Source organism: Rattus norvegicus, chromosome 8, assembly GCF_036323735.1.
Source record: "Rattus norvegicus strain BN/NHsdMcwi chromosome 8, GRCr8, whole genome shotgun sequence".
Taxonomy (NCBI): Eukaryota; Metazoa; Chordata; class Mammalia; order Rodentia; family Muridae; genus Rattus; species Rattus norvegicus.
In genome coordinates this window covers 89,452,566-89,470,287 of record NC_086026.1, presented here as the reverse complement: position 1 = coordinate 89,470,287, position 17,722 = coordinate 89,452,566, and the positions used below count along the sequence as shown (strand labels likewise).

Here is a 17,722-nt window from a genome sequence, read left to right as displayed (position 1 = left end):
TTAAACTTTACAATTGAAAATGCTGATCTGTGGCTATTCTCCAGTGGATGGTCCTCACACCCCAGAGCATTAGTCAGCATAAAGTGTACTTAATGGACTACTAAACCAAAAAGAGGATACCATTTGGAGAGGGATGGGTAATAAGGATAGATTTAGGAGGAGTTGGGGAAAGAGTGGAAATGAATATGACCAAAACACGTTGGGAGAGATTCTCAAATAATTAATAAAAATATTATATAAAAGAAAAGCTTTGCATCGTACACAAAGTACACAGATTGAAGATGTTGATATTCTCTCGTCATCTATGTTATGATGATCATGAAATAATGGATATTAAACCATTATAAATGTCTATACTTTCCTCATTGCACTAAACAGTTATTCCACGTGAGGTCGGGGTTTTATGCATTGTAGTTTATTCAGGCTTGCTTCAGCTCCTCAGTGACATTTTCACTTAAATCAGCATCACCTTGAGTAAACAATTTGATAAGTTTTATCAGCGTCAAATCTCTTAGGGCATCTGTGAACAATGCAAAGGAGAGAAAGCAGGAGAAAGCAAATGTGAACCTATACCAGACTCAGAGGACCTTCAGCGTGCAGGGGTTTTAATCACTGAGGATCCACGGTAAACAACAAGTATGGAATGTAGTTCAGGATAGATGTCCTCATCACTACAGTGGAAACAAATGTCAATTGAGTCTGTAGTCTGTGGAAGGCACCATGCTGGCTAATTAGGGCTTTAAAAAATGAGAGAATGAGTTTCTGACTTTATCTCCATGCTGTGCTGTGCTTTGAGGATGGGAGTGAAGCTGGTGCTTACAGATTCCTGGTCGCTGCCCACTGTGGCATGAGAAAAGAGCCTGAAGGACGACTGGACTTGATGCGCTCATCCTAATAGTTGATTTTTCAAGTTAATAGCTTTCATTTTGAACAAAAACGAAGACAAGTGATTATGTCCTTCTGTGTCCTTCCTTTTGTTTTTAAAGGTTCCAATGAGCCCATGGAAGCCTTTGTTGGAGAAGTGACGTCATACACTTTACACAACCTCAATCCCAGCACTACCTATGATGTCAGTGTTTATGCACAGTATGACTCTGGACTCAGCGTTCCCCTCACAGATCAAGGCACCACGTGTGAGTTATGCATCATGTTGTGGTTGTAAGAAACGTAGTAGAACTTTCCAGGCTGTTCTCTCGCAATCTTACCCTCTCTCCTGTGCACATGTCTTCTGCAACATCACAAAGGGTCGTGGCTCTCGGTCTCCCTAAGGCTGAGACACTTTAATACAGTTCCTCATGTCCTGCTGACCCCCAACCAGCATTTCTTCATTGCTAATTCATGACTGTAATTTTTGCTACTGTTATAAGTGGTAATGTAAATATCTGATATGAAGGGTGTCTGATGTGCAGGATATCTGATATGCATCCCCTGTGAAAGGGTCATTCAACCTCAAAGGGGTTGAGACCCATAGGTTGAAAACCACTGACACAGATAGACAATTTAGTGTCCAGTTAACAACATCTATATAAATATCTAAGTAACTTAGTAGACTTATACACGTATATAAGAAGAGGAACTGATTTTATTTATTTATTTATTTTTATTGGTTTTATTTTTTTTATGGTCCAGTTGTTACTTCCCTCCTGGTCTGCCCTCCCACAATTCCTCATCCCATTCCTCCTCCCCCCCTGGAGGAAGTGGTTTTTATTTGATATAGAATATTATATTTTGATTTTTAAAATACTAAACTTATACATTGTCATTTAACCCATAGTTATCTGTGTAAAATTCTATTGCAGTTTTTTTGACATTGAATGTTAATATATATATCACCTGTATTCATTGATATAGTCTAATAGAAATACTGACTCAGCAATTTGTCTCTTAGATTTTGTTGTCCTCATGTTTTTTTGATAAGTTTTATAGGATTCAGCAGCTTGTACATCAGATATTTTTACTTTTTTCTGTAAATGACATTCATAATTTTGAGGGACTGTATAATTTCTTTTCCTTGAAAATCACTGATGGAAACCAGGCATGGTGGCTCATACCTTTAATCCCAGCACGTGGGAGGCAGAGGTAGGTGGACCTGTATGAGTTTGAGGCCAGCCTGGTCTGTATAGTGAATTCCAGGACAGCCACAGCAGCTATATAGGGCGACCCTGTTCAAGGAAAAAAGAAAACAAAATCATCAACGGAGAAGCAGGATGATTTTGTCTCTGCCACATTTTCAGACATGTTTCATGTAAGTTTCTCGTAACAGTGCAAGATTTCAAGCATTTGTTTTATTTTTCATCCACAGTGTGTGCTTGAACATCACGTTATGGTGAAAGCTATGCATTTCTTCTGTACTACACATAGTGAATCTATTTTTTTCTTTCCTCTGTAGTGTACTTAAATGTGACAGATCTGAAAACTTACCAGGTTGGATGGGACACCTTCTGTGTCAAATGGTCACCTCACCGGGCAGCGACCTCTTACAGGCTAAAGCTGAGTCCTGCCGATGGTATGTGAAAAGGAAACAACCTGAGCCTGTGGTAGCAGCATCTTTACTGGAAGCCAAGCACATTTCGTTGTGTTTATAAGCCATTATATAAACATGCCCTCCCAGACAGTGGATGATAACACTTGTTTTTTCCTCTGGTCACAATCAGGAACCAGGGGACAAGAAATAACAGTGAGAGGATCAGAGACCAGTCACTGCTTCACTGGCCTCTCCCCGGAGGCTGAGTATGGCGTTACTGTTTTTGTGCAGACACCAAATCTCGAGGGGCCGGGTGTCCCCATCAAAGAACAGACGAGTAAGTTCTGAGGAATCTGGAGCATAGAATGTTCCAAGTGTGGGCGACTTCCGAGTCTTCTCCCCTGGGGTAGCAGTAATAGGATGAGCAGGGTGTGTGGCTATGTCAGGATCTTTGTCTGTAGTGCTTGTCTTTATTGGTGGTATTTTAAAATGCTTCAGTGTTTCTTCTTATTTTATGTGTATTGGTATTTTGCCTGCATATATGTCTGTATGAAAGTGTTGGCTCTCCTAGAACTGGATTTACAGTCAGGTAAAGCTGCCATGTGGGTGCAGGGCATTGAACCCTGATTCTCTAGAAGAGCGACTGGTGCTCCTAATGACTGAGTCATCTCTCCAACCCCTATTATGGTATTCTAAGAATAGGGCCGAAGAAGAATGAGATGGTTCTGACGTAGGTTCTCCCTCTGAACTTCTGTTGTCTGCTCCATAATTGATCTGAGAGTTGACTGAGGGTGCACAGTCTAGCTAGGAAGGAATCTCCTTTAGTTATTGTCAATGGGCTGGACCTCTGCTTTCTAAGTCTTGATTTGTTTTTAAGGGTTAAAGCCCCATTTCCTTGTGGGCTAGGCAATGTGCGTGTTATATTTTTCTAACTGTTGCTTTGAAATACTAGCTGTGAAACCAACAGAGGCTCCCACAGAACCGCCCACGCCTTCACCTCCTCCCACTATCCCACCTGCCCGTGATGGTAAGTAACGTTAACACAAAAAGATAAAACCAGGCTGTGGGGAATCCTAGACTCATGCCACGTGCACGCCATTTACATCCGACTCAGAATGTTCTGATATTATGTCTGCTGAAGGGTTTTTGCAGAGGAAACAAAGATGAACAGTTATTTGTTTTTCTTTTTCTAGGCACATTTTGGGGTGAATCATGTCAGTTCTAATCCAACCCAGGCCTTTAGCTAGGGCTGTTTCCTTAGTTTTGCAGCAAAAGCTCTAAAGGGACCTTCCATCTTCTCCACAGTCACACTGTTGCCTCTTTGCTCTGCTGATTGCTGGCATCAACACACACTGTGAACCTTTCTGGCTATATCTGAAATCTAATCACTTAGGCCATTGACTTTGGAATTCCTGGCTCCTGAACTGAGAAGAGACCCAGATTACACAAAGCTAAAAATATTTCCATTCATCAAAATCTGAGACACGATTGTCAGTTGCAGTGAACTGGTAAAAAACAGACAGAACTATTAAGGCTGCTGTCTCAGTAATTTGAGGGCCTCTTCTCTTCTCTTCTCTTCTCTTCTCTTCTCTTCTCTTCTCTTCTCTTCTCTTCTCTTCTCCTCTCCCCTTCCCTTCTCTTCTCTTCTCTTCTTTATCTTCTTTCTCCTCCTCCCCTCCTCCTCCCCCCCTCCTCCTCCTCTACCTCCTCCTCCTCCTCCTCTTTTACTTCATGTCGCATCAAGTCCATTTTAAGCAAAAAGATTTGGTTGATTCTTTTTTCACACTTTGATTTTTAGAAAACATTTCAATTTTCAGTGTTTTTCTTTCATAGTATAAGGATTTAGATGGTTGTAACCTTATTAAAAGTGCTATATAACTAAAATTAAAAAATTAAAGTGTATTATTTAGAGACTAAAATAAGAGCTTTATTCATATTAGACTGTTGAAAGAATTGAGGCTTAAAACATGCTAGGTTTGTAAAAAGATAGCCTTTATTTCCTATTGAAGTCTCAGGTTCAGAACATCTTAAGCAGAAAACACAGTAATCATGGACCCTACTCCTTACCCTTCTCATCCCCAACTCTCACTCGCATGACCAGATTGGGGCAGCCACGGCAGTGGTTGAGGCTCCATTCACATTATCATCATGATCCACAGCCCAGTTTGCTCTTGAAGTTATATTTGTACATGTTAAGTTTGGATGAATTCAGGTTTTTCTAAACATTGCCCTAGAAATTGTTCTTTTGGGTTGCAAGTCCAAAATGAGTCAAGTCAAAAAGATGTTGTGTTAGAGAGAAAGAAGAGAAGAGAAGAGAAGAGAGAGAGAGAGAGAGAGAGAGAGAGAGAGAGAGAGAGAGAGAGAAGAGGCTGGCCATGAACACTTGGAGAGGGGGGAGGAGAATGGGGAGAGCGAGGGTAAAGGACTGGAGAACAGAGCAATAGCAAGAAGGCAAGAGAGAGAGGATTGTTGCCAGGTAATTGTGGGGCAGAGCCTAGACAAAATACTAACAAAAGATACCTATCTCTTTTCTTTCCTTACTTATGGTTCTGATGCTATAATTTCTAAGCAAAGAAAACTTTTTTGTCCTAAATATTTGATAATTATATTTGAAATCTCTGACCTGCTGATGACCTTTTAAATTTTGATATTGATGCTTTTCAGCTGGTTCCCTTCATCCATTGTTTGAGGCAGCTTGAAGGATTGCATGCGGCAAGAGGCTATCATTGAGTAATAAATTTAATCAGTGCATTCCCAGAACTAAAGCTGAGGGTCACTTAGATCAGGCCTTTTCAACATTCCTGTACATTTGAGAAATCTGGTCATCTTACTATTTCTGGTTCATGATCCTGGCTAGGCTGAGGAGGCCACATTTCTTCCTGGCTCAAAGATGGCGCTGTTCCCAGTGTAGCCATTCTGAGAGTTTTAAGGTTTTATATGATTTTCAATAACGCAGTGTCATATGATGAGAAAATTAAGGAGATTTGTATTTTCCTTTTTTTTTCAGTATGCAAAGGGGCCAAGGCAGATATTGTGTTCCTGACGGATGCCTCTTGGAGTATTGGAGATGACAATTTTAACAAAGTTGTAAAATTTATTTTTAATACTGTGGGGGCCTTTGATGAAATCAGCCCTGCTGGGATTCAGGTGAACATTTTATTATTTGTAGTGTCTACTGTTTTTTTATTTGTAATTCCTATGGTTTTCTTTCCACTTGTTATTAAAGTAGAAAGTCATTTCAGTATAAGTTCTCTTTTTACCTTGATGGTTTACTATGTACATTACATTTGTCTTTGGGAAGTAATTTGGTGCTTGGGGATAAACAAATAGTAAAATATATATTCCTTTAGCTTTTCTCTTTGTCCAGATGATGTTCCTGTTGGAGAACTTAGGGGACTCTAACTCTAACGTTCTACTTGAAACTTCCAACAAAACACATTCTATGAAAGGCCATCCAAAGTTCTGCACATTAAATGTGCTGTTATGTCATGCCCTTAACATGAGAATAGTGGTTGGAAAGGGTGTGTGCCTACTCTGTTATTACATCGCATACATTATCCCAGCCAGAAGCATGTCCATTAGTGACCCGAAGGATAGTTAGTTTGTTTTTCTAGAATGGTAATTACCAATTATATTACTGTGGAATCACTTCCAGTGTGTTTTCTTTTGTACTCGAGTAGGAGCTTAGAGAAGTTTATGTTTCTACAAGAAACATCAAAGAGTAATTAATCATTTTATTGTAATCTGTCACAAAACAAAGAGCCTTCTCTACTCTTCCCAGGATACTATTGGAAAGATGAACATCCACCCTCCACAGTTCTCTAAAGCCTTCTAGGTGATGTTCCAAACTCCTTTGAGAATGTCATCCAAGTGATTATTGGCTACTTTTTTGAATTTCCAAAAGCAATGGCTATTATAGCTTATTAACTTCACTTGATCATATGATTATCAAGCCTTAAAGCAATTCTATGACGTAAATACAATTATCCTGATAAGAAAACCAACACCCGGAAAAGTAGGGACGGCTCAGTGTTGCATATCTATAGTTAGACAGAACTAGGACCTGAGCCAGTGAATCTTGACTACATACCACTAGATCGTGCTTTCAAGTAAATCATACTGTTTTGTCATGACAGTAATTATGATGATACTATGACATTTTTATTTACTATGAAGAGTGAATTAGGTCCATGAAAAGGAGAAGGCGGTTGAGAGCCAACTGTCCGTGAGTCAGGATGGTTTTACTCTTGTTTCTGACACTGGGATCTCATCGTTATGCTGGTTGACCCATCTCATTTTACATTTCAGATAAATGCACATATGAATATTTTTGGCAGTAATTTAAATGATGGCAGTTTCATTGGAGATGAGAAATTAGAAAGTGTAATGAGACTACAGCACTCATGGTTACATTATTAAGCATTAAGAGTTTAAAACATCTTGATACATCCAAGATCCTGCTTTGCCACTGGAGGAATTACTGGAAAGACTGAGGTCCAACTGGATGACTGACACTTGCCTCTAAACTTATTTTCTTTCAGGTTTCTTTTGTGCAGTACAGTGATGAGGTCAAGTCTGAATTCAAGCTGAACACATACAACGATAAGGCTCTAGCCCTTGGAGCCCTCCAGAACATTCGGTACAGAGGAGGAAACACAAGAACAGGTACTCTATGGCAGCATTGGTATGGGGTTCCTCTTCCTGGGGTAGGCAAGGTAGTCTAATGGTCACACCCTCTGTCACCTGGGCATGGTTAGTGGGTAGGTCTCACTGAAATGACACTAAAGTGCTCAAACCACACTCTGTAGGCAAGGCCCTCACGTTTATCAAGGAGAAGGTCTTGACCTGGGAAAGTGGCATGAGGAAGAATGTCCCGAAGGTGCTAGTTGTGGTCACAGATGGCCGGTCACAGGATGAGGTGAAGAAGGCAGCCTTTATCATCCAGCAGTCAGGTAAGCGCAAGCATGGACTTCATGGTGTATAAGACGTCAAGTTTTAAGTGTGCAAGGATGGTAGTAAAAGAACCAAATTTTGTTTCACTGTATACCTTTTAACTATAATTTCTGTTTAATTATGGAATAGGTTGCTAATCCCTTAAAAATGACACTCTTTTCAAGAGATGCGGTTCAGGGCTGTCAACTGAATCTCCCCGACAGAAGGTGGAAGAGGACAGAAGGCTATGATAAAAGAATAATCCTAGGCCAGGCTTCTTGCTATAGCACAAATGAGTCTTGATTCTAGGTCCTGTGCAAGGAACATCATAGCATTCCTTCTGCCATAGCTCATCCTTGCAGATGCAGACTGAATGAAGGTTGTCAGTAGGCGGTCTGCAAACAATTATGCAAGTCTCTGGGAGATGGTGATGGTGATTATTTTGCTAACCAGACATTGTAGGAGCCCCTAGGTGACATGGCTCTGTCAACTTATTGTTCAGACTTATTAGAGGTGAAAGCAGGCCTCTTTAGGATCGGTATGAATATCGTCTCTCCTGCCACTAGCTCAAGCAGGGCCTTGGGTGAGAATAGTTTGGAAAGTATTTTGTACTATGTGTGATCTGCCGTACTCAACGGTAGATGACTTTGTTAAATGGAACATCAGCTCCTGTGTAATTGTGTGGCTGAAACTGTAAGTGATGGTGAGTGTCAAAGTCATTTCATTTACTTTTATCTTTAATTTTAAGTTATATAAAATAATAGTTTTCCTTATGGAATTCTCATGCACAGTTAATTTTGATTGCCCCTCTCCAACTTGCTCCTCTCTTCCTTCTCCTCATGCCCCATCCCTGTTTGTACCCTTCCATGGCTGGTATTTCTCCATCTACTTTAATTCACACATGCTCTGTTACTCTCTTCATGCCTTCCCTTAAAGCTTATTTTTCTAATGGGCGCTTTTCTAATTATTGGTATCTGTTGACGCACAGGTCTTATGAGTACACATGTGTACACATTAGAAACCAGGATCTGCTTTTGAGAGACCAGGTAGCATTCTGAGCCTTGGTTACCTTACTTAATGAAAGAGATGAACTGATAAAAGTGTGGTGCACACACAAATGTTTATGTCTGTAAATGTCCTCATATAGCCTGTTTGTGATGATGTCAAATAGATCATTTAGAATAAAACTACTCGTATTTACTTAAAGAGTAGAATGTTTGTTCTCAGCAAGAGGTGTACTATCATTTTAAAAGTGGTCAAAGTGTTTGAGGCCAAGTTTGATGATTAAAACAAACCAGCTTTAAGAATTCAACTTTAAAACTTAAAGCAGGTTTAAGTTGTTAAGGGAATCAACAGAACAGTTGAACTTTTGTGCATTTGAATTGTGGATCCAGGGAAGACCATGTATGCAGAATAGTCCTTCTACTATTAAAAGCTTCATGTTTAATTGTTGGGGTGTCATTTGAAAAGACTCAGTGAATTGAATTTTATAAGCCAGAAAATAGGATGACAGTGAAGAGGCTTCTATTCATTAAAGAGTACACATTCTTCTCCTAGAGGAGTTTGTGTCAAATAAAAGGACTTGATGTCCATGCTGAGCAAATTCAGCATGGTTTATGATGCTTTCATTTTGGATTTCTTAAATAACAAAATATGCAAAGAGGCTATGTAATTCCCTTGTCAATGTGTCTCGGCAGGGTTCAGTGTATTCGTTGTTGGTGTGGCTGATGTGGACTACAATGAGCTCGCCAACATTGCCAGCAAGCCCAGTGAGAGGCACGTGTTCATTGTGGACGACTTTGAATCTTTTGAGAAGATCGAGGACAATCTTATCACATTTGTTTGTGAAACTGCCACTTCAAGTAAGTCACGCTCAGCACACAGACAGGACCTTATTGAGAAATGACTGCTTATAGGCAGTTATCCATACTGTGTGGGATCACGCCCAGGGCATAAATAGATTCTGGGAAATCTCTTGAAACCGATGAATCATTGCTCTTTTGAGATCGTTCTAAATGAGTTCTTGCCAGAAGTCCATTTTTAGCATTAAAGATGTAATAAACCCCATATGGGAAAATCATCTTAATCTCCCCCTTTCCTACCAGTCCAAATATATCCAGCATTTGAATTGTATATTTGGGAGAACTTCAGTGAGGTGGTTTCCTATTTGTAATCAACTGGTCCCTTGTTGGTTTGTCCCCTAAGAGAACAATGAGAAGCCTGACCTTTTACTTTTATTTGTTTGCTTTTCTTTTTTCTGTATTGCCAGGGATCAAACTTAGGACCTGGCATATGCTAGGCTTCTCTACCACTGACCTGTGTCCTTAGTCTAGGCTTAGGATTTTTCTTTAATGTTAAGATTTCAAATTCATCTTTGAAGTACAGATGCTAAACATAGACCAAATTAATGTGTCTTCCCCCTCAACCACGAATAGTTCTTGTGGTTCAGATGATGGGGACATTATATTATTTCCAGCAATTAAAGACTATATTAAAACCTCTGCTTTGTACATATGCATTGCTACTCTCTGTGCATCTATGTAAGCCATGTTGGTGATGCATACTTAAAGAACATTGCATGTTCTAGGTTGTCCTCTCGTCTATCTGGATGGCTACACATCACCAGGTAAGATATTTATGTAGCCTTTGGCTAATTTATTTCAAGATATTCACAACAACGTAACTGTAATGTACTCATTTAATATTTTCTTCTTTGATGTCAAGGCTTTAAGATGCTTGAAGCTTACAACCTGACAGAAAAGAACTTTGCTTCTGTCCAAGGAGTCTCTTTGGAATCAGGGTCTTTCCCCAGCTATTCAGCCTACAGGCTTCAGAAGAATGCCTTTATCAATCAGCCCACAGCGTAAGTGTGACACGTGTGAAAAGGGGGCTCCTCTATTCTTAGAGTAGACAAGATGCTCTTAGACTTGCTGAGGATTGCCTAAACCTTGGAACTTAAGAATTGCCATAAGACTCCTTATGTACAACCTAAATTTGCTTTCTTAAACACAGCTTGATTATCTTCCTAGGATTACGTAGCAGTGTGAACGTCAAACACTGACATCCATGTCTTGCTATTTCCTCCATCCAAGTCTCTCAGTCTGGTCACGGCCTGGTGGATGGTGGCTACCACACTATTGAGATGCAGGCTAGGGTTTTCGTTTACTTCCTTCTTCTAAGGGAGGCCATTTACACAGGAAGGCAAGTTTATTATTGTGAACATTTCACCCCTGTGGTGTCGAAGAGCAGGGTGGAGTAAGTGAGAGATGAGAGCAGACGTTCTAGCTCATGTTTCAGACCTCAGAAAACAAGGGCTGCAGAAGTTACGCTTGCCCATGGTCAGACAGGCTGAGGGTAGTTTTTATTGGCTGATACCTTAGCAGTCTGTTGGGTAGCACCAGATGTATTTTATTTCATGAAAGTTTGCACCTGGGCATGATAACAAAAATTGATGTTTTTTATTCATTAAAATGAAAAACTTTTTATGTTGAAAAATGAGTGTTTGGCAATTCCAGGGGAGAAAGGAGAAGAAGAAACAAATTGCCCGGAAAGTTAGGAGAGGGTCAGAAAATAATGTCTGAAATTTGAAATGCGCTGAGAATGCCAATGGAAAGTTAATTCTAAAACCAAAGCTAATTTGTTGTAAGGAGGAGTCCATAGTATGGTTTGACCCATTAAAAATTCCTACACCTTTTATGCTTACTTACAGTGGTTCAGAACGCTAGGTTTTCCAGTGGGCAGCATTACTCAATATTTATTTTTGGGGCTGGGGATTTAGCTCAGTGGTAGAGCGCTTACCTAGGAAGCGCAAGGCCCTGGGTTCGGTCCCCAGCTCCAAAAGAAAGAACCAAAAAAAAATATTTATTTTTCAGTCACCTCAAGATTTTAAATGATGGCAGCCTCTTGTCTCTACAGAAGTCATAAGTTGTGACTAGAAGGAGAGAAGGGTAAATGCAATTAGATTTTTGTTGTTTTACTGAGGAAGGAGAAAAATAGGCTAAATGAGAGCGATGGGGATGATATAGGAAAAGAAAACCAGTATTTTTAACTTGGGACATTAAAAGACAGCTCGTAACCACATGAAAGGCATCAAGTCAGCTTATGCCCTGGGGAGCAAGGGCGCATCACACCGAGCATGTTAGAGATACGGCATCAGGACCTCCACAGATGTCCTGTTCCATTTTCCCAGGAGTTCTCTCCAGGCCTTTGTCCTACCTCCAGGGAGAAAGTGTCCTGTAGTGTCATACAGAAACACATTAACTCTCCTTCAAACATCCTCGCAGAACGGCAGTTCACACAGTGCTAGAGGGACACCAGTGACGGAAGTATTTGTCTCATGGCGTTAGAGCCAGAACTCATTTTCTTCTAGTTGAATCACATCTCTATTTTGTCTCTAATTGTTTGCATATGTACATGGCCTAAACATTTACAATGGTCCTCTTTTGGGGGAGTATGTGAGCCTTGAGGTGCTCTACTTGATTTGTGGGAGGAATTTAGAGGTGTAGGAAGTACTGTGAGGTAAGAGAGAAACGACAACTTTAAGCCATTTTATTTACACTGTCATACCCCTGCCGCTGGAAATTAAGTATGTTTTGTAAGACCCCATCTCTTTATATTATATCTATAGTTATAGTGTTTCTTCCTTTAAAATTAGTCCTTCCATGCATTTAGAAAAAGGAGTTATGGATAGGGAGATAAAGACTATTTGAAAGTTTTTCTTGTAACTTGACCCAATCACAAGCAATCGATTTGTATTTATTTCTTTAATGTGTTTCATAAGATTTTCTCCTGCTATGAGGTTTGATGGACTATAATTAGGTACTAACACTACCAATGATATTCTTGTGTAAAAGTTCAAAACAGTCTCTGGTGAATAATCTCACTTATTGTTTATTTTGTTTGATCCAACAGAGAACTCCATCCGAATGGACTCCCCCCTTCATATACGATTATATTATTGTTTAGACTTCTCCCAGAAACTCCTAGTGACCCCTTTGCAATTTGGCAAATTACAGACAGAGACTACAGACCACAAGTTGGAGTGATTGCAGATCGTAAGGAACTTTATTTTATTTAAAGGCATATGTATAGCTTTGATGATTTTTTTATATCTTAAGAAATCTTCTGAATGTATGTATAAATGCATATGTATATATTTATGTTTGTTTACTTGGTACATGTTTTAAGTTGAAACTTATTAGAATAGGATGCCAACAAATATTCCAATGCCATCTTATTACAATTGAAATAATTCTATTGCTTTTTCCATTTATTTAGTTTTAAAAGTTAACTTATGCATTCTTTGACAATTGTATGCATTGATTCTTTGTTCTGTTCACCTCCATCATCCCCTTTTCTTTTCTGCTTGAAACCCTTGTTCTCCCTGCAAAGCCCCCTTACTTTTTTGTCTCTTCTGGCAAAGCACTGAGTTTAATTGGGGGGGGGCGGTGCATCCATGAGCATGAGTAGGAAGTTATTGATTGGCTCTGGGAAACTTTTTAGTGGCTACACCACTGAAGAAAATGACACCTTCTTCCTCAACCAAACATTAATTGGTGGCATTAAGAGTTGGTCATGGCGAGGTAGGGCCTCATGAGTTCTCCTCCATTCACGTTGAAATGATAATGGACTCAGGATCCCAATCTTGTGCAGTCACTGTGTGTGCAAACACAACCATAGTGACAGCAACGGTGCAATTGTCGTGACATATTTAGAAGACATTTGTTTGTGTAGCACATCCCTCTATACCATTGCTCTTACGTTGTTTTGCCCTTCTACTTCAGTGTTCCCTGAGTCTTGCAAGGAGTGATGCAGATGTTTTGGTGAGGGCTGAACACTGCGGCATCATCTCTTATTCTTGGTACTTTAGCTAGTTCTGAGTCTCAACGTTAACTTCTGCCTGCACCCATAAGAAGCTCCTCTGACAAAGACCGAATGCAGCACCAAGTGTGGCTATGAACATAGTATTCAGAGGTTGTGTGATAGCATGTCTACTTATCAAAGAATAGAAGTAGGTCCTCCTCTGACTCTGGCCTATGGCCTCCTCAGCTCTGGGATCCTTACCAGTTATATGGATCCAGGCCTGAGATCTTTCCTATGTTGTAATTGTGTCACCATTGTACCAGTGGGCACATCTCTGGCAGATACTGAACTTCGTTTTTTTCAATTTCTCCAACAAGAACTATTTGTATATTTTGAATAAAAGTATACCGTGCATATAATTTAACAACAATCTTATCTTGATTGCAGCTTCTAGCAAGACACTGTCTTTCTTTAATAAGGATACAAGAGGCGAGGTACAGACTGTTACATTTGATGCAGATGAAGCGAAGACCTTGTTTTATGGAAGCTTTCATAAGGTAAAAATGTAAGATTATCTGAGTCTTATTCTTAGAGTAAGAATATGAATTAAAAACCCAAACTTAATCTTAATTGTGTTTAAGCTAAATTAGAATTCTAGCTATGTCTTTTACAAATACACTTTTATTTTAAATAATTGGCTTAATCCAAAGGATAAAATTTGAATAAAACAGTAATGCCATTAGCATTTTTATATATTTTCACCGTATCTTTTGAAGTTCGAATCAATACTTAGACATGTATTTGTATTTATAGATTTACATATATAATGAAACTTGCTTGTTTTTCTGCTTGCCATTTTTTCAAATTTAAGATATATTGATGTTTATGCGTATGTGTGTTTGTCTGGGTAACTTTATGCTGTGTGTGTGAGGCTGCATATGCAGCCCTGAGAAGGGTGTTAGATCTCTCTGGAACAGGAGTTACAGGCAGCTTTGTGCTACCTGACCTGGAAGCTGGGAACTAAAGTCCCCTGGAAGAGCAGCAAGTGCAGTTAACCTTTGAACCACCTCTCTAGCCACTCTGCCTACTACTTTATTGTAAACATTTCTGTCATTTATTTTAACAAACTTAATTTAATAGATTACATTTTAATTGGTCATATTATCATTTTATAGAGAACAAACATTTTATTTTATGCCCTTGCCTATTAAAAAGCTACAGGCATGCAAGCAAACTGTACAATAAACATTTTTAAGTCCAAAAATGAATAATAACTGGTGAAATAATTAAAGTAAATGTGTAATAGATTATTACATGAGCACAAAGTCTAAAGATACCATTCTCTTAATGCAGAGTTTTCTAAATAATCATATTGAAGCTCTAAGATATATTTAAGATGGTTTCTCATTCTTGGAGATCTTGAGTTTTTGTCAGTGTCTAGAGGATTTTGAAACTTTCAGGTTTCCAAGGGCAATCAATTGACAAAGGACAGTAATGTGACAGGATATATAGAAACAAAAGCAAGGATCTAGTTTAGGAATACACTTTTTAATGCTGTTTTTCATGGTACATTGTGCTAACAGGAATACAAATTATTAAATTGATCATATATAATTTTCCTCTGTATGGCTTGGTAAAAGACAAGCTACACACACGAAAATACACCTTTCTAGTTCAGTCTGATCCCCAAGTGACACTGAAGAGCCTTTCTCTTGGTTGCACAGGTCAATGCAGACTATTCCCTGCTTAATGCTCTTGGGCAAGCTTCATTTCTTTTTCCTGCATTTTCCAGTCCATGAGTTAGATTTCCTCTTTCCCATCCATATGTAAAAATTACTAGTTCTTTGAGAATTTCTCTTTTCTTTTTAACGAAAATAGACTTTTCTCATACACTTTTTTTCTGATTACAGTTTCTTGTTCCCCTACTCCTCCCAGTTCCTCCCCTCTGGACCAATACCCTTTCTTTTTTTTGTTGTTGTTGTTGATAACAAAAAAAAAAACATCTAAGAGATACTAAGAAAAATAGAATAAAAACCAAACAAATTAGAATATGACAAAAGAACAAAACAAAAGAGCCAAAGAAAAAGCACAAGAAATGCATATAGATGTATACACACACACACACACACACACACACACACACACACACACACACAGAGAGAGAGAGAGAGAGAGAGAGATTTCATAAAAACCCCAAATTGCAAGCCATAATATATATACAATGGATCTAAAAGTAGAAAAAAACAAACCGAAACCAAAAACCAAAAACCGAAACAAAACAAAACCCCCAAACCTCTTACTTAACATATGGGACAAAGAACCTCTAAAGATGCCATTGAGTTCATTTTCTGTTGCTGAGCTTGGGGTACCCTTTTGTTGCTGTTACCCTTACAACTAGTTTGTTTCCCTAGTAAGACTCTCGGATACAACTGAGTTTCTTTTCATGTGACTATCACTTGGAGATAGTTTCTGGGTTAGGAATGGTTATGTGCGTTCACTTTTCCTTTCATCCCTAGGAGTCCCTCTAATGCACAACGATACAAACTGTGTACGTGCTACAACACTATTTGTGAGTTCTTACGCGTGTGAGCCCTACTGTATCTAGAAGACCTTGATTCTTTGGTGTATTCCCTCTGGCTATAACTCTTTCTGCCTCCTCTTCCACAGAGTTCCTTGAGCCCTGAGGGGAGTGATTTGATGGAGACATTGCTGTGAGGGTTGACTGTTATAAGGTCACTTACTCTGAGTATAATGTCTGACTGTGGGTCTCTGTGTGCTCTCATCTGCTGTTGAGGAAGCTTGCTCTGATAAGGAAGGCACAGATCTATGAGTATAGCAGAATGTTGTTGGGGGTCATTTTATTGCTACATTACTTTAGCAGAACAGTGGTATTTTGTTTTCTTTTAGGTCCCTGGGCTATCTAGTCTTAGGTTCTTGGTCATCCAAGCAGTGTTAGGTATGGGTTCTGTCTCATGGAATGGCCTTAACCCAATGAGATGTTGGTTGGTTACTTCAAAAAACGTTGTGCCACTATTGTACCAATCTATCTTGTACCAGGTCCAGCTACATCATTATTATTATTTAGGGATTGAAGCTAGGTTGGATTTTACTTTTCTCCTCTGGTAGTGTGTAGAGTACCACAAGAACTTTTCCACAGAAGTGAAGGCACTAGGCTGGTACCAGCTTGGTTCATGTTCAATCAATTAGGTAGGTGTTGTCTTCAGCAATATGACCTTGTCAGTTGTGGAGAATCACCAATATTCTTGACAATAGCCTGATTTGTTCGGGGGTTCCCATGGGACATCCTTGGCCAACAATTTGATTAGATATAACTCATTCCCACTACTGGACACTTTATTTGGTGATAAGAGATATTTTCCTTATTATTTGATGTGCCATTTTGATAGACTTCATGTATGTATAAGAAGCTTCCACTGTGTTAGGTTTCCACATGAGCCTTCAAATGTCCCTTTGTTTAAGCTTTTTCTCCCCATATTCCCTCCCTCATCCCTTTCTTTGCTTCTATTTAATCGTCTCATTTAGCCCTTTTCTATCCATCCACAATAAAAACGGGAGTTACAGATGCTTAATGAGGTTGGAGAAGGGCTTTCCTAGTCTGGCTTAAAGAGACAAGAGACTTGCTTATGGACATGACAGCAGTAACAACACAGCCATAGAGGAAACAAAAAGTTCCCAAGTGCTGTAGCAGAGTATATCTTGCTTAAAAATTTGCAGATTTTGATGTAATGCAATAGATAAGCTCCTCCTTGGGAAAGCAAATTCTAGTTTGGGAATGTAATTGGTTTTGACTCATCCTTATCTAGTACATGTTGATTTTGGCAAAGTTCTTAGAAACAACCTTGGCTCATTGATAAAGCTATTAAAATTACATTTGAGTAGCCAGCTGAGAAGGATGAATTTATTTTTTTCATAGTCACTGAAGATGCTAAGAATCTAATCTGAACAACTTGTAAACATTTTGTAGCTATTTAAAAATCCTCAACTTTCATAGAATCCTCCATTTTAAGCCAAAAGAGTAGTACTTTGAGAGATCTCTACTGATAATAATTAATTATTGGAAATGAAGCTAAGTTTTTCTTGGCATTACCTTCCTGTACTGTTTGTTTTCTCAGAGAAGTGTTCATATTTTTCATATTTCTTTCTTCACACTGGCTCTCTCTTTTTCCAAATTCTCTATGTTCACCCTTTTTTGTCTTTTTTTATTGATAATATTTTGTTTGAAAATTCTATATATATTAAATTTCATATGATATTGCATATAATATGTATATATACACACCTATGTAGATCACATATATACATATAATATGAAATTTAGTATATATGAAAAAATATATTCTGGTTACCTTCCCCCACCCTCCTTTATGTCTTTCTGAGAGCACCCCTGTTTTTCAACCTCTTTCCCATATTTACTAACTTTTGCCTAGTTTAGTGCTCATCAGGGTTTAATTTGGGCCATTTGTAAGACCCTAAGTTTAGAACTAACCATCATCTACTTTGCCA

General features: G+C 38.9%; 1 protein-coding gene across 4 annotated transcripts in view; it reads left to right on the top strand.

Annotated features, from left to right (window-relative positions):
* Col12a1 (collagen type XII alpha 1 chain) overlaps positions 1-17,722 on the top strand; it is a 118,053-nt gene that overhangs the window by 75,599 nt on the left and 24,732 nt on the right. For all 4 annotated transcript variants that reach the window (XM_039082533.2, XM_039082534.2, XM_063264976.1 and 1 more), the window contains 12 exons: positions 987-1,133; positions 2,390-2,506; positions 2,655-2,801; positions 3,417-3,491; positions 5,472-5,611; positions 7,006-7,129; positions 7,273-7,416; positions 9,094-9,258; positions 9,984-10,022; positions 10,121-10,259; positions 12,308-12,450; positions 13,646-13,755. In XM_039082533.2, the coding sequence (XP_038938461.1) occupies positions 987-1,133; positions 2,390-2,506; positions 2,655-2,801; positions 3,417-3,491; positions 5,472-5,611; positions 7,006-7,129; positions 7,273-7,416; positions 9,094-9,258; positions 9,984-10,022; positions 10,121-10,259; positions 12,308-12,450; positions 13,646-13,755 (1,490 nt within the window). The remainder of the gene's footprint in view (positions 1-986; positions 1,134-2,389; positions 2,507-2,654; positions 2,802-3,416; positions 3,492-5,471; positions 5,612-7,005; positions 7,130-7,272; positions 7,417-9,093; positions 9,259-9,983; positions 10,023-10,120; positions 10,260-12,307; positions 12,451-13,645; positions 13,756-17,722) is intronic.